The 23,219-nt window shown below is 48.3% G+C and overlaps 1 protein-coding gene across 2 annotated transcripts in view; it reads right to left on the bottom strand.

The window, feature by feature from the left end:
* Positions 1-23,219, bottom strand: part of INO80 (INO80 complex ATPase subunit) — a 545,189-nt gene that overhangs the window by 12,506 nt on the left and 509,464 nt on the right. For both annotated transcript variants that reach the window (XM_086937360.1, XM_086937361.1), the window contains one exon: positions 10,531-10,737. In XM_086937360.1, the coding sequence (XP_086793486.1) occupies positions 10,531-10,737 (207 nt within the window). The remainder of the gene's footprint in view (positions 1-10,530; positions 10,738-23,219) is intronic.

Genomic DNA, 23,219 nt, shown 5'->3' with positions numbered 1-23,219 from the left:
AATGCTGTTATCTACCAGTGCCGCTTCCCTAAGGGATTTAACTTCTACCAGGGTTGAACTAGTGCACTGACTGGCGGCGCTACCAGCTACAATCTTAGGCAACAGTAAAGCAACACTTGAGTGTTGGAACCATTGGAATTACTGGAATTGTCAGGAAAAACAGAAAATGTGGAAAGCTGTTGTCTTTGGCAAAACTTAGCCCGTGATATTTGACCTTTATAGTGACTATGGCAGAGAGTATACTGAGATCAAGAGGATAGGGAAATGGGGCTGATTGCTCTGGTCAGCGTAGGGGGGATAAAAGCATTGTCTGAGAGTGCCCACGAACAGTCACAGCACTGTCAGGATCCACGGAGCCAGTCCACTTTCCTCCGAAGTCTTTGTGATCCCCACTATTATTCAAGAGCAAGGAGGGTCATTTCAACTCCAAGTTCTCAATACTCCTTCACTGGTAGTGGAGGGAGGTTATTGATAAGCACCGTTATAAGCCAGCAAGAGGGGGAGCTGACCAATGCAGTGAGGGTACAGGCAAGCCCTCAAGGGAGGCTTAGCGATGGCTCCCTGCCTACATCAAATAGAGGTCACTTAAAGAGAACACCAATTCCAGGGACAGACCCGGAGTTGCAAATGGCCCACGGTCTGCCAGTAAGTAATCATTCGCCTGAGCCTACTATGTCTATTCCTCTCTCTGGTGCTTCCCTCATAGAAGCAAAGAAGCCTCAGGCTTTGAGTTGAAGGCATAAAGCAATTAGGCCGGTTGCGATTTACCCTCTTCCCTGCGGGATTTTGTTGCAAAACATTTTACATTTAGAAGCTAAAGTTCAAGATCTGGCCCAAATGAAATCATCTTGGTCAAAAGTCAAAGTGAAATGGATGTTGAAAATGAAACTGGAAGTCTTACTGCAGAAAAATTAAATGAGCCCTACATCCTAGGAAGGAATGGAGGTGATGTTAGGGGAAGCAATTCCCCTCTTTTCCGAATCTCCACTCCTATGTGTTCCAGAAGAAAATCAATTGGTGAGAGACGATGTTCCATTGGACAAACTTGTTGTTGCCATCCCACTAAGAAGTAAGAGGATAAGAAAACAAGTTACTTACCTGTAACTTCAGTTATCCAGTATTGGTATCTTTCATATATTCACATGCCTGAATCATTCCCCGTCGTCGAGGCGGGAGTCCCACGGTAAATAAAAAAGCAGTGCCAAAAGCACTTTGCAGTAGTAGGCCCTAGAAAAAAGGCCTGAGGCCTATATTATAGTAGCCTATCTACCTCATTATGCTAAAAGACCCAAAGTCTTTGCTCCAACCAATCAGCTCACAGCACCCTCTAGAACCTTCCCTGCAGAGCCAGCTCTCCTCAGATTTTCGTAGCACAAGTGGGAACAAGTATCCCAAACTTAGAGAACTGACTCTCCGGGGAGGAGGGTGGGTTGCATGTGAATCTATGAAAGATACCAATACTGGATAACTGAAGTTACAGGTAAGTAACTTGTTTTCTTATCCAGTATTGGGGTATCTTTCATAGATTCACATGCCTGAATCAGAATAGCAAGCAGTAAGCCAGGCAAAGTCGGTTGCGGATGGTGGGAGACTTATTGCAGTGCACCCCCATGAACGTATCGTCAACAACCAACAAACGCTTAGAGATTGAAATATTACTACATCATGTTCAAGTTCAACATTGACATTACGCATTTTCTTTCTGGAAAGAAATCTTAGGCATCATACAACAAAACACAACATGTTAACATGCTTGTATATATAAACACAATCTATTAAATTGTATGTACTTTATATGAAATAAGTGAACATCAGTACCTGAACATACTCCTTATGGAAACAGGTGACGTAAAACAGCTTGACCCACTGCCGCATCATCCTGATTTGCTGATTGTAGGCAGTAGTGTCTTGTAAACGTGTGGACATTCTTCCATGTCGCAGCACGGCAAATGTTCTCAAGCGTCACTCCTGCAAACAAAGCCGCAGACGCTGCTACAGCTCTTGTGGAGTGAGATCGAACAGACCTTGTCAATGGTCGATTAGCCTTGACGTGGCAGAATTGAATCGCGGATGCGATCCATCTTGAAATTGTGGCTTTAGTGACCGCTTTCCCCAAAGTATTTTGACCATAAGCTACAAACAAACAGTTGATCTGATTTTCTCAAAGTCTTGGTTCTCTGAAGATAGAATTTTAAGCATTGTTTGATGTCTAAAGAATGCAATGTCTTTTCAGCCGGGGTTGACGGGTTTGGAAAGTAAACTTTCAGCTTGACAGGTTCATTTAAATGAAACTGGGAAGGCACTTTCGGTATGAATGTTGGATTTGTTCGTAAAGTGACATAGTCCTGGGAGAAATGTAAAAAGGGCTCCTTTATAGTGAAAGCTTGAATTTCTCCCACTCTTCTTGCGGAAGTTAGCGCCAATAATAAAGCAATCTTCCATGTTAAGAACTTTAGGTCGGCTCTATGGATAGGCTCGAACGGGTGTTTCATCAGTTGTGATAGAACCGTGTTGAGCTCCCATTCCGGTGGTGAGGGCTTGACTGGGGGATAAGCCCGGAACAGACCTCTCATAAATTGCTTGATTAGCGATGAAGAGCAGAGTGATTGAGAGTTGGTCCTCTTTCTGTACCTGGATAAGGCCGCTAAGTGGACCTTTATTGATGAAAAAGAAAGGCCAGATTGCGCTAATTGTAACAAATAGGGCAATATCTTTTCTGTCGGTGCCTCTATGGGGTGCAAAGCACTAGAGATGCACCATGCACAAAAACGCTTCCACTTGAGACGATAAGTCTTTAATGTACTCTGGGCTCTTGCCTTCTCTAAAATGTCCCGGCATTCCTGAGGAATTTGAAGATGCTCAAATTCTAAGAAGTTAGGAGCCATGCGTGCAATTTCAGTGATTGAGGATCTGGGTGAAGCACTTGACCCTCGTTGCGTGACAGTAGCTTCGGAATTACCCGCAGCTTGATCGGTGGCTCCTGAGAAAGTAGCATGAGTTCCTGAAACCAATACTGGCGAGGCCACTTGGGAGCAATGAGGAGAAGGCGACAACTCTCCACTTTCATTTTGCGCACCACTCGTGGAATCAGAGGGATCGGAGGAAAAGCGTATGCATAAGTCCCTGACCATCGCATCGAAAGGGCATTCCCCCTTGACCCCTGTTGAGGGTATCTGCTGGCGTAGTACCGGCATTTCTTGTTCTGTTGGGTCGCAAATAGGTCCAACCTGGGTTTGCCCCATCTCTGAAACACATAGCTCAACTGGCCGTTGTCCAGTTCCCACTCGTGGCAATCTGACAATGTTCTGCTCAGTTTGTCTGCCAAAGTGTTGTAGAGGCCTCTGACATGCTCCACTTTGAGGGTTATGTTGTGAACTGTTAACCATTTCCATAGCTCTTGGGCTTGTTTGGATAGCGTTGCCGATCTCGTTCCCCCCTGCTTGTTGATATAAAACATGCTTGTGGTGTTGTCCGTTCTGACTAGGACCGAGGATCCCACTATCCTGGGGAGGAACGCTTGAAGAGACAGACAAATGGCTTTCAGTTCTAGGCTGTTGATGTGGCATCTCTTGTCTTGCTGAGACCATTTTCCCTGCACTTGCAGTTCCTGGAGGTGACCACCCCAAAACTCCATGGACGCATCCGTCGTCAGAATAAAATCCGGAGGATTCTGCAAGAATGAAAGCCCCTGTCCAGATTGCTGATCTGAGACCACCATTGGAGTGCGTGCACCATCCTGTTGGTGACTGTGATGGTGTCCTCGAATGAACCTGTCGCTTGATGCCATTGACAGTTTAGCTCCTCTTGTAATGGTCGCATCTTTAGACGCACCAATGGAATGAGGTTGATGGCTGAAGAACACATCCCCAGAAGTGATGCAAATAGGCGAACTGAAAGTGACTTTCTTCTTGCCAGCTTTCTGGCCAACGCTTGCAGACGGAGTTGTCTCTCTCGAGATAAGGATGCCTTGCATTCCACCGTGTCCAAGCAAGCTCCTAGGAACAACAGGCTTTGTTTTGGATGCATCTGAGATTTGGTTTTGTTGATTGTGAGGCCTAGCGATGCGAAGAGATTGCAGCATGCCGTAATGTCGGCTCTCACTCTGTCTTCTGATGGACCTTTGACTAGCCAGTCGTCCAAATAAGGGAAGCCTTGCACTTTTGCTGCCTGGAGAGCTGCTGCCACAGGGGCCAGGCACTTCGTGAAAATTCTTGGGGCCAACTTGAGGCCAAATGGGAGAACTTTGAATTGATAATGGGCGCCGGCCACAGTGAAACGGAGGTACCTCCGATGGTTTGGGTGGATTGGGATGTGGAAGTATGCGTCTTCCATGTCCAAGGAAGCCATGTAATCTCCCTCGTTGAGGCAACTGAGAATGTCCGAGAGGGTGACCATTCGAAATCCCTGCTTCTTGAGATATTTGTTCAGATTGCGCAGGTCTAGGATCGGTCCCCATTCCCCTGTTTTCTTTTTTATGAGGAAAAAACGGGAATAGAAGCCTGTCCCTCTCTGATGGAATGGAACCTTCTCTACTGCGTTCTTGAGTAGCATAGCTTGCACCTCCTTGAACAATAAGTGAAGAAGAGGGGGAGGGGGACCCCTGGGCGGAGTTGGTGGAGGTTTGGTGATGAACTCTAGGGTGTGACCATGATGGATCAAGTCTAGCACCCACCGATCCGATGTTATGTTCTGCCATTGCTGTTGGAAAGCAGATATTTTCGCGCCCACGGGAAGGTAAGGGATTGGAGGTGGCGCCCAATTGCTCTCACTGTTTCTTGTGACTGTCTCGTCCTTGGTTGTTTGCGCGCCTTCTTCCTCCTTGACGAGAGAAACCAGCCGATCCAGATTGCCTGTAAGAGGACTGATAGTTTTGACGGTATTGTGGTTGATATTGTCTGCCTTGCTGGTAATAACTTCCTCTGGAAGAATAACCTCGTCCTCTAGCTCCTCTGAATGAACCTCTTTTATATTGCAAGGATCCTAGCGACTTTGCAGTATCTGTGTCAGTTTTAATTGTCTGGAGAGCCTCATCGACATGTTTTCCAAAGAGGGACTCTCCGTCATAAGCCATGTCCAGTATCTTCAACTGAACCTCCGGACGAAACGTAGTGGCTTTTAACCACCCCTGACGTCTCAGGACGGCTGCCCCAGCCAACTGCCTGAAATTCGTATTCGCCATATCTAGAGCGCAGTCGATGGATTCTTCCGCTGCCCGCTCTCCCTCCATTAAAACTTTCCTGGCTTCTTGTCTTGAGTCCTCTGGCAATAGCTCTATGAATCTAGCCATCTCCGACCACATCTGGCGATCATAGCGTCCAATAATCGCCATTGAATTTGCTATCCTGATGGATGCTGCAGCCATAGTGGAAAACTTCTTCCCAATAAGGTCTAATCGTCGCCCCTCTTTATCTGGTGGAGTAGAAATAGGGGTAGCTGGGTTCTTTGACCTTTGCTGCGCCGCCTGAGAGATTACCGAATCCGGGCGTGGATGGCCAATAAGGCACGCCGGACTAGAGAGCGGAGCACGATATTTCTTTTCTATTCTAGGTAACACAGCAGGCACAGATGCAGGGTTTTTCATTATCTTTATGCCCTCTTTCCAAATAAAATCAATCATGGGAATGGCTCTAGATATCCTCCTCGTTTCCTCCTTAAAGTCATGGAGAAAACACTCCGTTTGCTCCACTGTAACCGGGAGCTTAAACCTGGTTGATGCCCTCTGCATCAAGTTATGAAAACCACCTACATCTTCAGGCGGTGAATCTGAAGGTTGTGGAGTTGGAGGGGACGGCATGGGTATAACATACTCGTCCCATGGGTCCGATGAAGGTATGTTAGGCAACTCTCCATCCTCTACCTCCTCTTCTGATGATGTATCCGGAGTTTGTGGAGGCAAGACCGGTTGCGGAGTTTCCACAACTGGAGAGACCGGTGGCTGCCGAGGAGGAGCTACCGTATCAGATTGAGGTACTTGCGGAGGAAAACGCTGTTTGTAGTCCGCCAGCATAGCCTGTAAATCCTGTATTAGATTAGGCGGCAGCTGAGTGACCTCCGGGATTCTAGGCCTTCTCTGATGTTCCAATGAATGAGGCACTATGATATCCTCTTGGTAGTAGTGCTCCGCGTATGAATCCTCTTCATCATCATCTTGGCACTTGATGACAAGTTCGGATGGGTGACGTGCCACACCAAAAGCACCCTCATCGTCATCATCTTCATAGTCATCTTCTTCATCATCGGCATAAGTTTCTAGAAGATGAGAAGGCATAAGTGGAGATATATATGCACCCTGTTGTCTCTTATAAGACACTAGTTGAAAATTCTTTGTCGCTATTGGCGTACAAAAGGCCTGATTCCCAGTGGCAGGTCTTAGTAAAGCTGATCCCATCGACCTTGATGACCCAGGAGACCAAGGTGCATCTATTTGCTGAAAAGATGCCGTCGTCGACGGATTTATCGTCGACGGGATCGACGACGAGGGCATCGTCGACGATAGACTTGCCGTCAACGGGACTGTCGTCGACGGGCTCAACGTCGACGGGACAGTCGTCGACGGACTCGTCATCGACGGGACAGTCGTCGACGGACTCGTCGTCGACGGGGCCACCGTCGACGGGACTGACGTCGACGGGGTAACCAAGGACGGGCTCGTCGTCGACGGGATAGACGTCGATGCATTCTTCGTCGACGAGGCAGTCGTCGACGGCGGCGTCGACGACTTCGTCGACGGGCTCTTCTTAGACGACAAATTTTTTGATGATGACGGCGTCTTCGTCGACGAGTCGTCCACGAGAGTTTTCTTTGTCACAATACTAATTTTAGTTGACACAATCGGAGTTGTAATAGATGTAGTGGATATCATATTCACAGAAGAAGAGGTCGAAGTAGAGACAGTGGTCACTGGAGAGGAGACAGTAGAAGTCTTACTCACGGTTTTCTTTGCCGGATCGTTGGTGGCTGAGGCTCCAGAGACAGAATGTTTGGATCTCTGAGAAGAGCCTGAAGTAGAGTGGGAGGTCTTAATATGTTTTCTCCCCTCACTTATCTTATCCTCGTGAGACCTTGCCCTCTTGCTAGAGGTAGAGGCTCTGTCATCATCATCCTTGGAAGAGGATTTAAGCCACAAAAGGACTCTGGCCTCCCTATCCCTTAAGGTCTTGGCAGGGAAGGTAGTGCAGATCTTACAGGTTTTTGCCTCATGCTTGGGATATAGGCAATAAATACAGTCCTTGTGTAAGTCATCCACATGGACCCTCTTCTTCTCGCATGTTCTGCAGGGTCTGAACAAGGCCTTCTTGTCAGACATCTTGAAGCTCTTGAAGAAAAAAAAACTGAGTCAAGACTCAGGGAGACTCCCTTCCACACGACGTGCGGTGAAAATCTGAGGAGAGCTGGCTCTGCAGGGAAGGTTCTAGAGGGTGCTGTGAGCTGATTGGTTGGAGCAAAGACTTTGGGTCTTTTAGCATAATGAGGTAGATAGGCTACTATAATATAGGCCTCAGGCCTTTTTTCTAGGGCCTACTACTGCAAAGTGCTTTTGGCACTGCTTTTTTATTTACCGTGGGACTCCCGCCTCGACGACGGGGAATGATTCAGGCATGTGAATCTATGAAAGATACCCCAATACTGGATAAATGAGGATTATCCAAGTTCTTTATCTTGTTTTGGCTAAGTTCATGGGGGGATTGACTTGTCAAGTCTCTCAAACCAGAAGGAGACCCAAAAGGGGGTTTCTGGGGCAAGACCCCCTAGATGTTTATCGTCCCCAATACCTAAAAAAGGAGTTGGGGTGGGTACATTGCTAAATGAAGCAGTAGGTAATCTGCAGCGTGAATGTATCTGTATCGCTGATCACAAGGAGTTTAAAGAATCCACAGTTGGTCATATGAGGGGGACTGATGGAAACAAACAAGCAAACAAACAATCTAACCATGAATAGGAGATTAACTCCCTGGGAAATGTTTCTGACTTTGCTCAAGATTTATCAATGTTGAATCTATTTTCCCTAATGCAAGTAACTTTCCAGGGTATGTGAAAAGCTCTAGTCTTGATTAACACCCAGAATGTTAAGATTATAAGTCTGCTGAAGCTATTGGCAAATCAATAAAGGATGAAGTCAAAGAGGTCCCTGTAAAAGAAGGGATTGTTTTGCCCTTTTCTGCTTATTTCTTCCCTCGTCCCGCCGTTTCCCTCCTCCCACCACCCAGCCCCACACTCCCCCCAGGGCCTACTCAATGGAGGCTGCAGTGCGACCCCATTGAGCAGGTCCTTGTGCCAGCTCCCCCTGCGACAGGAGTAACAGTACATTCATGCCACAACATTTCAGGTCTGGCTTGAAAGCGCAGCTGTCACGAGACCTTATATGATCAACAATAAAAGAGCTTTCAGAAGTACAAATGAGAGGGGCTTAGGCTTCACCTACATGTTGTTGTCTTTCAGTACAGCATTTGATTGGACAGACGTTGGATGCCTCCACTGAAAGAGGGTTTGCATTACAATTTCCACCTTACAGAAAAGCTCATGCTCAATAAAGCAGGACTGAGTTGATGTTGATGGCTAGCAAGTGATTAAGAATATAGGATCAATCGGTTTACTATAAATGGGTACGATAAAGGCAGTTGACTTTAAATATTTGTTGTGAAAAGCCTGAGTCTCAGTCAATAAGCATTTAAGGGCAGATTGCTATTACTCAGTATTAACCCTGCAGAGAGGTATTTCGTACATGTAATGCCACTGATTACAATAGTAAGGGTTTTGCTGTTGGTTACTCCCTGACAAACAAAGAGGATAGAAAGATTTTCCCTGTAACAGTCTTTGTTAGGTCCTCTTAGGAGAGAGAGTATTTTGCTTTGCAAACTGTAATTGAGTACATTTGTGTATGTTTTTGACTGTATGCCTGATTTTAACATTGTGGTAAAGCTTACGCCTAATACCGTAGGCCTAAATTGGTTACGGGGACAAACCAATGAAAAGTTGTTTGATGCCATAGGTTCTGATCTGATTATTGAGAAATGTTCGGACAAAGGCAATAGAACTGATTCATTTATTATGAAACATATGTTAAAGCCGAAAGGCCTTTGATGGTGGAGTTTTATAGCACTGTGTGACAGCCCACAGACGTGTTTTGTTACATGAAATCTCACGTTTCATTTGTAGGCATGGGCTTTAGTGCTGATTAATCCCATTGACCAACCCAAAGGGTAAAAGCTTGCACTTTAATACACACATATATATATACACAGAAGGCTTTGGGTCAGCCTTGTTCTGCCATTGGTCAGTTTGAGTTGCTTCAAATCGCAGTCTGAACATGAGTTGTTTTAATGCCAGGGTTGGTGGGCCAGTCATTTCAACTTTCACTTTTCTCTTTTTATTAGTTCACATTCATTTCTTGCCTACTCCAATTATTATTTTCATTTTGTTAGCACATCACAGTAATACCACAGCTCCTCAGAGAGTGCCAACTGCTACCTGCTTGTCGCTCTTTTCAAATGCAGTGCGCCTCATCCTGTGTGACCACTGACTCCAAACCAGGCCAGGCCCCTAAACAGTCGACCATGAAGGAATGTAATATATCATTGGTTTACCACTCCCAGAAGGCCAGCATTTCAGTTCTAACTGTGGTGGCTACATTCGAACTTTAAAACAACAATACACAATGTACAATACAGCAAGACGGCCACCAGTTGCAACTCTTAATTTCATTTGTTACTGCAGGCATATTCATGCCATGCATATGTTGATGAGCTTGTGCTTGTGTTTTATGGCAGTTGTGTAAGTAGGTAAATGCAAGAATGAGTAAGTGGCTGGATGAAAGGAGGCATGAGTGCAATGATGAGTGACGGAGTGCTTGCATAATGATTTATTGAGTGCCTAAACCCATCAAACACTTAATAGGCACCTTCATTTAGAAGGAAGACCTAGTGACATTGTCAGTGCTTGTTCCTGCACTGGGGGACACTCGTTATCATGAACTATCACATTGCACTCCTTATGCCTTTGCATGCAGGAAGTATGTTCCAAAGCTGGCTGTTTTTTTGAAAGTGTGATCTCATTTTCTTATTAATTATGCACCAGTAATATAAACAATAGTTCATACAAATTAAAAATTGCACTCCTCAATGAGACCTATACCTCCAGCTGAGATTCAAGCACACATTTTCTTGGATGTTGCCTATCAGTTGTTAGCAAGCTTTGGGAAAGCTAGTAGGTCCCTATTGGCTCTGACAATGGCTTTAGTTCACGTTGCACAACACTGTCAAAATGCCAATGCTGTAAAGCATGAACGAAAGGTAAAAGAAAAAAGGTGTAATGATGGAGTCATTTCATTTTGATGGGGCGCACATGCGTCATGATATTTGGAAAATGGATTGGTAAATAAAAAATAAAATACTCAGAAGTATGAATGCTAAACCCAGAAGCAAAACACAATCTTCTTTCGCTTCCTTGACCAATCTGTGAATATTGAGCCAATGCATGATAGACACTTATTTAGCGAATTTACTTACTCTAAATAATTTGAAAAATCCATACCTTTTGAAACATTGTACCCGTATGCTGCATAGGCTGCTGCTGAAGCTGCTGCTGCTCCCGCCATAGCGCCAGCCATTGCTGCTGCGCTACCAACTCCAGACTTGCGGTTCCGACTCTTTTTAGACCCAGCACTAGCACTTTTAGGCCGTGGTCGGTTTTTTGCAGAATTTACTCGTCTAGCAGCTGGAGTATCTAAACTTGATATTCCTGCATTGAAGAAGAATATATAATTCTTGTGAACTCATATCAAAAAGGCACACAATGGAAAACTAAACAAGAGAACAGAAGATGCAATGCAGAAATATTCGCGCATAGCAGATAACACACCGTTTTTATTACAAATAGTAAGTGTGGTCTTTAAAAAGATCTCAACCTCATTGACTACCATTAAATATGAATTACTGACCAGCAAAGTCTGTAATATAATTAATATAATACATACGTGTGTGTGTGTGTGTGTGTGTGTGTGTGTGTGTGTGTGTGTGTGTGTGTGTGTATGTATGTATGTATATATATATATATATATATATATATATATATATATATATATATATATATATATATATATATATTTTCACTGAAAAAACCTTAGGTTTCAGGGGTGTTATAGTTAGTTGGACATTTCACTCTTACAAAACCATATCAATTCCCCCGTTATAGTTAGTTCAGCTAACTATACTTCACGCGCCCGCAATGCACTGCTGATGCCGTCACATATTACATCACTCATGACATGGTCAGTGACATCGCTCATGACATCACTGATGACATCATCCAGTGAATGTGTGTTTTTCTGAAAATTAAATATGTTTTATATATGTATATCTCAAGGTCGATGGAAGAAGAAATGGGTATGTAAGTGTCTAAATGGATGATTTATTGTGTGAAATTGATTGTATAACTAACTGATTAGGTGTATATTAGTGAATACATGGGTTAGTGAGTAATGTTTAAATATGTAAATATCTGTATCAGTCTCTCACTTTGTGTATAAGTGGCTGCATGGGTTGGTGAGTAGCTACAGGACTGTCTATATGGGTTATTCGATGGTTTTTTGAGTATCAGTATGAGTGTCTGAGTGTCTGTATGGTTCGGTGGGGGTATTACTTAGTGCATAGATGCATGAATGAGTGACTCACTGTTTGTATGTGTTGAAGACAGCATGTGTGCAGGATTGTATGGGTGGATGAGTGTGTGTATGGGTGTGTTAGTGAGTGAATGACTGTCTCAATAGTGTCTTTATGAGTAAGTACATATGTTTTAAACTAGTAAATGTGAGTATTTGTGTATATAAGTGAGTATATGTGAGAGTGAGAGATTGGAAGAGTTACTGTATAAATAAGTATGTGTTTCTTTAAGTGTTTGTTTAAGAGAGTAAGTATGTGTATGTTTCTGTAGAAGTAAGTGTGGTGGTGGGTGTATAACTATATCCAAGTAAATGGATGTTTGATACTTTGTTTGCATGTGTGACTATGTGTGTGAGTAACTCTATGGATGAGTGGCGGTGTGTAACAAGATGTATAGGTGTATGAGTACATATGATGAGTGAGAACATGTATGAGTGACTGTATGGGACTGTTGGTGAATGAGTGGATGTGTGTGTAGATCTTGGAATTACTGAATAAGTGTGTTGTAACTGGTATTGGTATGTCCATTGTTAAAATGTTTGTTTGTATTTTTGAGTGTGTGTATCAAAGGTTAGATTAGGGTGAGAGGTCTGCCACTCTATCACAAGGATGATGTCATCAGTGACGTCATTTGAGATATCAGTGATCTCATGAGTGATGTCACTGACCATGTCATGAGTGATGTAATATGTGACGTCATCAGCAGTGCATTGCGGGCGTGCGAGTTATAATTAGCTGAACTAACTATAATGGGGGAATTTCTATGGTTTTGTATGAGTGAAATGTCCAGCTAACTATAACATGTGTGAAACCTATGTTTTTTTTGTGAATTTCTAAGGTTTTTTAAATGCTAATTCCTAACTATAACGTGTGTGAAACCTATGGTTTTTTCAGTGACTTTCTAAGGTTTTTTAAATGCTAATTCCTAACTATAACGTGCCTGAAACCTTTGGTTTTTTCAGTGAATTTCAAAGGTTTTTTAAATGCTAATTTCGAACTATAACGTGCCTAAAATCTTCAGTTTTTCAGTTAATTTCAAAGGTTTTTTAAATGCAAATTTCTAACTATAATGTGCCTGAAAACTATGGTATTTTCAGTGGATTTCACCAAAGGTTTTTGAAATGCTAATTTGAACTATAACGTGCCTGAAACCTATGGTTTTTAAGTGCATTTCTAAGGTTTTTTAATTGCTAGTTTCTAACTATGCCTACAGAGGTAGGACATGTGAAGAAAGAAGAAAAAATGCACAGAAAGTAGCAAAAGAAATACAGAAAGAAGCAACAGAAGTCTTTAAAGACAAAGAAAAGTGCGGGAAGAAGCAAGACCTGCAGAAAGAACAAACAGAGAAGCAGAAAGAGGCCTTGTTGCAAAATCATACTGTGCCCTCAATTTTTTCAGACTAGTACTGGTGGTAACGGACTCTGACTAACCAGGCCTAGAGCCAGTGCTATGCTAAAAGACACTTAGAATACAGTGAAAACACCTACATACACTAGGGAACACTATGCGTTGGGGTACCCCTGTGATTAGCATGACCTCCTCTGTAAGGCCCTAGTACATAATAGGGCAGGGGATTAAAACTACCACTAAGTCAGAGGTGCAGATAGGCCCGCACCCCACCCTTCACCACTGTGCAAACAAGCCTGTGTCGCATTTTAAGTTGGGGGATTAAGTCCCCATGAATCCTGAGGGTCCCTGGGGTCCAACTAGCCCACCAGGTACCTCCAGTAAGTGTCACAGAGCTGCGTTGCAGAGAGATGTAAAAAGGTGCATGGCCTGGACCACCTCTCTGCATATGCATGTGTTTGTGTTCACACACACACATTATATATATATGCATGTGATCAAGGTCACATGAGGTGACCGAAATGCATCATTACATGGAGTGAGTTGTACTAAACTACGCACAATAATTGAAGAGGAGTTTATGCCGGGGTGTTCTTTTCCGTTGGAGAAAAAGGCTGGAATTCTTGATATATTATATATACACACACATATACATGTATATATACATTACCTACTGGCGGTCGCTAGTAGGTAGCTATAGAGGAAACGTCCCGTAGTTAGGGATACAAGTATCTTCGTTCCCAATCCGGAGAAAGAAGGATGACCTGGGCCCGGTCGCGCCGAATCTTCTTCAGTACTCTGGGCAGAAGTGGTATAGGCGGAAAGGCGTACAACAACCGTAGCTCCACTCGTGACAAAAATCATCGCCCAGCGAGTGCCGCCTTGGAAATTCCAACACGCAGAACTGATGACATTGCATGTTCTCTTCTTTGACGAACAGATCTAACCAAGGCTCTCCCCACTGCAGAAAGAGACCTTGCGCCACGTCCGAGTTCAGACGCCATTTGTGATCCATTATGCACCGGCGGCTGAGTTTGTCCGCCCTGGCATTCATTGAACCTGTCAGGTGTTGAACCACCAAGGTAATGCCTTGATGTTCCAGCCATGTCCAGAGGCGGAGAGCTTCCTAACATAGGGTCCATGACCCCACCCCGCCCTGTTTATTGCAGTACCACATGGCGTTGGTGGTGTCCATGAACACCTGCACTACACTTCCCCAGACAGAGGGAAGGAATGCTTTCAGTACAAGTCGGATCGCCCGAAGCTCCAAAAGATTGATATGGAGCCGGGACTCCATCCCAGGAAGGACGCATCAGTCACCACTGTGTGCTCCAGATTGTGACGGGAGAGGGATCTGTCATTGACCCAGTCGTGATTCATGAGCCACCATTGCAATTGTCGTGTAGTGCCCTCCGAGATCTGGACGTGATCGGACAGGTTGCCCTGATGCTGTGCCCACTGGAACTTCAGGTCCCACTGCAGAGCTTGCATATGCCATCCGGCATGTTGCACTAGCAGGATGCAGGAAGCCATTAGGCCGATGAAGGGGAGCTTCTGAGAGGGACTCAGGTGCGACTTCGGCACGTAGATGGAGAACCCCAGCAAATGCAGGAGGTCGGCCGTAGTGTTGAGGTGAGAGACGACTGCCTGGGACGAGCCCGCCTTCAACAACCAGTAGTTGAGATAGGGGAAGACTTGAACCCCTGATCTGCGCAGATGAACTGCGACCACCGCCATCACTTTCGTGAACACCCGAGGGGCACTGGTAAGGCCGAAGGGGAGCACGGCAAACTGAAGGTGCTCTAGGCCTACCGTGAGCCGCAGGTAACGCCGGTGGGCCGGCAGGACGAGGACATGAAAATATGCATCCTGCAAGTCCAACGCTACGATCTAGTCTCCAGGGTCGAGGGCAGCCAAGACCTGAGCCAGTGTCAACATCTTGAACTTTTCCTTCCGGAGGAAGCGGTGACGCTCCTGAGGTCCAAGATGGGACGCAGGCCCCCTTTCTCCTTCTTGGGGACCAGAAAGTAGTGGGAATAACAACCACGTCCTACTTCCGGCCCAGGAACGCGCTCGATGGCCCCCTTGGCGCTGTGGCTTCCTCCTGGAGAAGCGCAAAATGGTCCCCCCGACATGCGGTGGAAATGAGGTTGCATGGCTGGAGGGACAGTCTCGAAGGGGAGGGAGTAGCCCTTATGGACGATTTGCAGCACCCACCTGTCACAGGTAACGGAACGCCAGTTGGGAAGGTGATGGCGAATCCTGCCGCCCACCGGCGTGGGGTGTGCCCCAAGGCTCGGACTAGTAAGGCTTTGAGGTGGATGCTGTGGAGGTGGACTGACCCGCACGCTGGCCCCCTGTCCCACCGCGGCGGGAACCATGTCCACGCTGAGGTTGGTTCTGCACAGGCTTCTAGCTGAACGAACATGTCGAGTGCCCCTTCTCTGGTCCCGAAAGGGATGAAAAGCAGACGTGGCCAGGCGCGTGGTGGAGAGACCTAAGGACTTGGAAGTAGATCGGGAGCCCTTAACACACTCCAGCGCACTATCTGCCTTATCGCCAAACAGGTGAATACCATCAAAGGACATGTACATAAGAGAACTTTGTACATCCCCTGAAAAACCAGGGGACCGCAACCAGGCTTGGCGACGGAGGGCCACTGTTGTGTAAAGCTCCCTACCCAGTGAGTCTGCGGAGTCCAGTCCACACCTGATGGCGAACTTTGCTGCATCTTTCCCCTCAGTAACAGCTTGGGAAAGCACTGTCCGAACCTCCTCTGGAAACTGAGGCAGCACATGCGCAACCGTGTCCCACACAGCGTTGAAATAGCGGCCCAAGAGGCATGCGGTGTTCACCGACCGCAGCACTAAGCTGGCAGATGAAAATAGTTTCTTGTCGAACTGTTCCAGCTTCTTGGATTCCTTATCTGGCGGAACAGTAGGCAATGCGCTTTGGGAAGTGGAGGCCTGGATGACCAGGCTCTCTGGGGTTGGGTGGGTGGACAGCAAAGCAGGGTCACCCGGGGCCGGGCGATGGTGCCGAGCCACAATCTTATCCATGGGGGCCCCAGTTGCTGGTCGAGGCCAGGTGCCCCTCAAGACGTCAGTTAGGGCCTCATTGAATAGCAGATGGGGCTCCAAAGAGCTTGCAGTCGCCTGAAGCACTTCAGTGAGGAGATTCGTTTTGAGGGTCACTGTAGGCAGGTCAAGGGCCTCAGCTGCTCTACGGAGCACCACAGTCTATGTAGCGCCCTCCTCCATAGCCACAGCAGGAGGAGAAAGAAAACCAGGTTCAGAGGAGAGTTCAAGGCCACCGTCAATCCTCCAGCTCTTCCGTCCATTCCTGTTGCTACCCCCACTGCGTGCGAGACAGTCCTCAGACCCTCCAAATCGTCCCCTTCCTCCACTGCCCGGGGCACAGGCTGCGGAGGTGGGGGAGGTACAGGGGAATACAAATTCTCGAATGGCTCCTTGTCCCAATTAGGGTCCCAACTAGGGGCAAAATTGTCCGGAAAACCGAGCAAAGGCGGTGGTGGAATGAACAGAACCAACTGCAGTGCCGGGATCGGGGCCGGCGGTAAGGGAGGGCTCTCAACTGGGACTGCGGGGCCTGAAGGCGTGCCGGCTGGAGCCCGAGGCCTGAAGAGGCGGTCCATGGCTGCAAGAAAATCTTGCACCTGGGCAGGAGTCGCCGACGGATCCGGATAAGGTGGGGGTGAGGGGGGGTTGGTACCCCCGGCTCCCTCGTCCGAGTCTGGAGACCGACAGGGGGGACGTCAGAGAGCAGAAACGCTTCTTCGACTTCTTCTTATGACGTCTCTTACCCGATTCCAAGTGTGAAGAGTTCGACCCCGAGGAGCGATGATGATGGCTCCGCGATCGGGCCCTCGATCGACCCCTGGACCTCGAGTGGCACGGAGACGACTGCCGGGCCTCCAGCAGCGTACAGGGACTGCTCCTGTAAGGCCTTCGGAGCCATGGCCAGACAGTCCGAACATGACCGGGAGTCATGGTCGCGCTCCAGACAGTAGAGACGGTCGGACACTGACATCGAACGGCGACAGGCCCTGCAGGATTTAAACCCAGGCATCCCTACGTGGCGCCAGGAGTCTAAGACTCAAAAAAAGGGAGACAAAAGTCTCAAAAGTATAGTCAAAAAGTGACTAGGGTACGTGCTCTAACCGGATCTGCGCTTGCTGGCATGGAAAAAGATAAACGTCAGCGAGCATGGGTGGCGCCTAAGTAGTATCCGTAACGTCATCTCGGTGCCTACGACCCCAGCGACGGATGCGGAGCAGCACAACGCCACCTTCCGACATGCAGGGGTACCGCTGATGAAAACATTCCGGATCCAGTCTGATGCCTGGGGATATTCTAAGGTAAGGAATCTATCACTAATGTATCTATTTCAGATGGATCACCCAAAGCTCCAACAGGTTAAATTGGAACCTGGATTCAGCTGGAGACCAGAGTCCTCTGACCTCCACCTCTCCCAGATGACCGCCCCAGCCCAGAAATGACGCATCTGTCACTACAGTCAACTGTATCTAGAGAAGGGAGAGGTGTCTGCCGCTGACCCAATTGGGGTTCGTCAGCCACCATTTTGCAGTTCCCTTGGAGATCTGAACTATGTTGAATAGATTTCCCTGACGCTGTGCCCACTGGGACTTCAGGACCCATTGTAGTGCCAGCATATACCAGCAGGTGCTAACTAGCAGGATGCAGCAGGCCCAAAAGCCTCAGAGTTAGTCTCACCGACATTCAGGATAAAGGCTCAAACATTGGTATCAAACCTCAAATATCCTGGACTAGCTGTTCAAAGGATAGGCCCGAAACGGCACTGGTTGAGAATGGCTCAGATGAAAGGGAGCATCTGAAAGAGTGTCAGCGGTGATTTAGGCATGCCTATAGTGAACCCCAGTAAATGCATGGGGTCCACCAAATTCTGGAGGTGAGAGACGACTATCTGGGGCAAGTCCACCATCAACAGCCAATCATCAAGGTAAGGGAAGAAAACAAGTTACTTACCTGTAACTTTGGTTCCCCAGTATTGGTAACTTTCATAGATTCAGCGGGCAAGCCTCTTGAAGGCAGAGTTAGAGCACACTCCACAAGATCCATGGCTTCCTCTACGGCTCTCTTTGGGGGAGTGCAGATTCCCATGCACCCAACCCTCTTCCCTGGGAAAGCTCAGCCTTCAGCGGATGTGGTTACTGTTACACAACGGCTACGAAAATCTGAGGCTCTGAGGTTCTCTCAGGAAGGTTCTATTGGGTGAGGCTGTTCTGATTGGCTGTTGCTTAGTTTTGGTCTCTTTTTCAAAGAGAGGTGGATATGCTACAAAAGGGAATGAGGCCTAGGCCTTTTTCTTTCTCTTTTGTACCTACTGCTATGTTATTTTGTTACCGAGACTCCCATTCTGACGACGGGGAATGATACAAGCTATGGGAATCTATGAGAGTTCCAATACTGGGGCAAGACTGGAACCCCTGATCTCTGTAGATGTGCTGCAACCACCACCATCACTTTCATGAACAGCCTCAGGCGCTGGGGAGGCCAAAGGGAGCCTGTGCTCTTGGCCCTCCATGAACCGCAGTTAACACTTGTGGGCAGGCACGACAGGAATGTATGAGTCCTGCATGTCCAATGCTACCATCCAGTCTCCAGGGCACAGGGCAGACAGGACTTAAGCTAATGTGAGCATTTTGAACTTCTCCTTTTATAGGAAGAAGTTGAGAATGTGCAGACCGCACATAGACAAAGGATGCCACCCTTCTTGGGCACCCAAAAGTAGCAAGAATATCAACCACGATCTAGTAATGATATTGGTGCCCTCTCATGGCTCCCTTGGTGAAGAGATCCAACACTTCCAGTCAGAACAAGGAACATTGATCCTCCGTCAGCCAGTCCTAAGTGGGTGCCATGGGTGGAGGAGTATCCAGAAGGGGGGTTGGCGGGGGAGGGGGGGGAGTTGCCCCTTTGGACTATCTGTAAAACCCATTTATTGTATTGTATTGTATTGTATTTATTATTTGTAACGCGCAACTGTCACCCTACGGGTATCCTGGAGCCCAAACAGGAAGTAGTCAGATGGTACTACAATACACTAGCTGTCAAGACATGTAGAACAGCCACCGGATCTATTAAATAAAGTCACGGGGATTAGACTTTGGCGAATAGCCATGTTTTCAGGCTCTTTCTGAAACCCAGTAGGGTGCCAATTTGTCTGATGTTCTGGAGAAGCTCGTTCCACAGCCTAGAGGCAGAGATGCAAAAGGCTCTGCCTCTCATCCTCGACCTCCTGATCCTGGTAGTAGCTGCCAGACTCTGGCTAGAGGAGCGCAGGGATCTGGAGGGCCTTTACCAGGAGAGCCTTTCCTGCAGAGGGATAGGTCCCGTGTTGTGCAGGGCTCTGTACACAATACATAAGGATTAAAAAACAACTCTACTCCCGATTGGCAGCTGTAGGAAGGGGGAGTCTCTAGTTGGCGCAGTGCAACACTAGCGACAAGCAGGGACTCTCCTCTTCCTCGTCAGGGCTGAGGGTTACCTTCCAGACAACCTCTGCTTACCCTCTAGGTAGTGTGGCTTAAGCAGTCGCAGGCTAATCTTTGGGGCATATAGGTTAAACACTTGCAATAGTACACATTTACAACCAACCCACCACACAACGAGACCAGACTGTATTCTGTAAAAATATATATCTTTATATAGATTTTAAGCAGGCTTGTGAATACAGTCAACGTACTTTATGATAACGGTTGCAAGTTACTCAGTTCGGGTTACCACAGTTCTTATAGTAGTTCTCTTTGGGCCCGTAGGCCGGTGTTGATCAAAGTTCTTGTGGAGCCGGCGGCTTCCAGGGGATCTGTCCCACGTCGCGTTGCCTTCCCGGGGTCGCTGATCGTTGCGGCTCTTCAGCCGAGCAGGTCACTGGTCATCCGGGGCAGCGGTGTTCTGTGGCGGCAGGGCCCTCTCCTCGTCGTCCGCTCCGACCCTGGCGGCGGCGGCTGTGCGGTGGCGGCAAGTGGCAGTACGGTCCCCAAGTGCGGGACGTACCCAGCCAAGTGCCGGTGCAGCTGTGGGCTCACAGCTGGCTGTCGGGCAGGCTACCGACCTTGCGGATTCTCACAGGGCAACTGTCCGTCTTTGCAGGTGAGTGGCTGCTCGTTGCGCAGTCACCTCGAGAGCTCGGACCGGACGGGTCCTCCTTCGCTTTGCTCTCGGGCTCCCGGTGCAGTTGCGGTCACGGTGTTTGGGCCAGCGGCGGCTGGTCCTCACTTTGCTTTCGCTGTTGCTTTGGGCCCCGGTCACGGTGGTCAGGTGGATGTCGTTGCCTTGGAGGAGATTCCTCCGTCGGTGCTGCGGCGATGGTCAGCACCCGCAGTCGCTTTCCTCCAGGGGGTAGCGTCCACTGGTCCTGGGACGCTGGTCAGGGGGCAAGTTCACAGCAAGCCCTTGGAGATCTCTTTAGCAGAGTTTGGCACAAAGTAAAGCAAAAGTCTTCTCGTAGTCTTTTCTTCTTCCTCTCCTTCAGCAGCAAGGCACCAGACACAGGCAAGAGTCAGCACCCTTCCTTGTCTCTCACGGTCCTTCTCGTAGGGCAGAGTCCTTCTGTGGCCCAAACAGGATCTAATTTTCAAGGAGCAGGGCTCCTTCTTTTATAGGCCATTTCTTTTGTTCTCGCAGGCCAGGGGGGCCTTTGCATAGCCACTCTCAGTCCTTGAGTACCCTGGCGGGTGTACTCCGGCTTCTGCTTTCAGTGTGAGGGGCAGGCGCATCAGACGCCCCACAGGGGGTGGAGCCAGCATTGTGCGGACAGGGGCGGCCAGAGTACCTTGTTGATGGGGGCTTCGCCCTTCCTGGGCCAGGTGCCGGCAGAGTCATCCGCTGCTCCCCAGGAGGGTGGAGCCAGCATTGTGGTGGCCGAGCACAGCTACAGTTCGAGTCAAGAGGCACTCCTACCTCCCACTAAGGTGTAATCTGCGCATTCACCACCTGTCATCCCTCCAGCCCTGTCACTCACACATCCCAGACAGTCAGATACACATACCAGCAGAGGCGGGCTGAAATGGTTAAGCAAGCAAATGCTAACTTTCTAAAAGTAGCATTTGCAAACCCAGGATACTAAAATAAACTTGACTACAAGAAATATTTTATCATCCTGAGTTCAGGCATACTAAACATGACTCGCTACCATGCTCCTTGAGCCTGCGGGAATTATAGGGTGTAATAATTCTCGCAGCTCAGTCTGGCCTAATGGAGCAGGTAGCCTTCAATAGTGAAATACGGTCTTGGTTGTAAGTCACTACTAGGACATGCCACGCACATCAGGGCTTGTCCTACCTTACACCTACAACGCACCCTGCCCGCAGGCTTACCATAGGGGTGACTAATATGTAGTCAAGGGAAGGTTCAGGGGCTGGCAAGTGGGTGCACTTGCCCAGCTAGCGTGACAGTACGAGACCGCACGCGGGTTCTGCGGTCGCAGTTCCCAGACACAACTTTACGGCTGCTTCGGTGGGTGGCGCAACCAGCGCTGCAGGCCCACCAGCAGTATTGGCATCTACAAGCCCCGGCACTCTCTAGTGCGCGTTACTAGGGACTGACAGTAAATTCAATGCACCAATCATGGATACCAATCGTATGTACAATTTTACAGTAGGGAGCACTTGCACTGCGGCACGGATCAGCCGTGGCGCAGTGCCCTGAGTATCGGAAAACCAGCAAAACATCGGAGGCACATCAGCAAAAAGTGGAAGGGAGACCCACGCCAAGGTGCCAGGTCTAACATGTGTCCCCTCCAGCTGAAATGTGGGGGGAACTACCCTTCCCCAGGGAGTTCCACATCACTAAGGCGGAAAAATCTGGACAGACCGTCAGCGTTGGCGTGATCGGTGCCAGGGCGGTGTTCCACCGTAAAGTCCATACTCTGTAGAGAAATGGACCACCTCAACAGTTTCGGGTTCTCACCCCTCATTTGCATCAACCATCTGATGGGCCTGTGGTCCGTCTGAACTCGGAAGTGAGACCCAAACAAGTAGGGTCTTAGCTTCTTGAGCGCCCAGACCACAGCAAATGCTTCACGCTCTATTGCACTCCACCGACTTTCCCGTGGAAGTAACCTCCTACTTATGAAGGCTACGGGTTGGTCAAAGCCCTCCTCAGTCATCTGTGAAAGAACAGCCCCTACACCATGCTCTGAAGCGTCTGTTTGCACAATGAACTCCTTGGAGAAATCAGGGGCCAGGAGCACGGGCGCCGTGCACATGGCAGTCTTCAGGGTGTCAAAAGCCTTCTGACAGGTGTCAGTCCAAATCACATTCCTGGGCTGCTTCTTCGAAGTCAGCTCTGTCAAGGGGGTCACGATCGTGCCATAGCCCTTGACAAACCTCCTGTAATACCCAGTGAGCCCCAGGAAGGCTCTTACTGCAGTCTGGGTCTTGGGGGGTTCCCAAGCCAGGATGGTCTCGATTTTGGGCTGCAAGGGGGCTACCTTGCCACTCCCAACTTGGTGTCCCAAGTACACCACGGAACCCTGCCCAATCTGGCACTTGCTTGCCTTGATTGTGAGGCCTGCTCTGCGCAGGGTCATCAACACTTCCCAGAGGTGTCGCAGGTGTTCGGGCCAGGTACCGCTGAACACTGCGATGTCATCCAGGTAGGCGGCACTGAACTCGTCCAGTCCAGCCAACACCTGGTTGACCAATCTCTGAAAGGTGGCAGGGGCATTCTTCATTCCAAATGGCATAACCCGGAACTGGAAATGCCCATCTGGTGTAGAGAATGCCGACCTCTCCTTTGCCCCATCGGTCAAGGCAATCTGCCAGTACCCAGACGTTAAATCAAACGTGCTGAGGAACCGGGCAGCCCCTAGCCGATCAATGAGCTCGTCAGCTCTGGGGATGGGGTGCGCGTCAGTCTTTGTGACTGAATTGAGTCCTCTGTAGTCCACACAGAACCGGAGTTCGGGTGTGGCTCCCGGCGCAGCAGCCTTCGGAACCAAGACCACGGGGCTGGACCAAGGACTGCTGGAAGACTCAACCACCCCGAGGGCAAGCATCTTGGAGACCTCCTCCTTGATGCAGGCCCGGACCCTGTCAGTTACCCTGTAAGCCTTATGCTTCACAGGTAAGCTGTCTCCAGTGTCCACATCATGGACGCACCAATCTGTGACACTCGGAACCAGGGAGAACAGGTCTGGAAACTGCCCCAG

This window comes from Lissotriton vulgaris, chromosome 9, assembly GCF_964263255.1.
Source record: "Lissotriton vulgaris chromosome 9, aLisVul1.2, whole genome shotgun sequence".
Classification (NCBI taxonomy): Eukaryota; Metazoa; Chordata; class Amphibia; order Caudata; family Salamandridae; genus Lissotriton; species Lissotriton vulgaris.
Note: the sequence above shows the minus strand (reverse complement) of the source record. Positions and strands in the feature narration are given on the sequence as shown.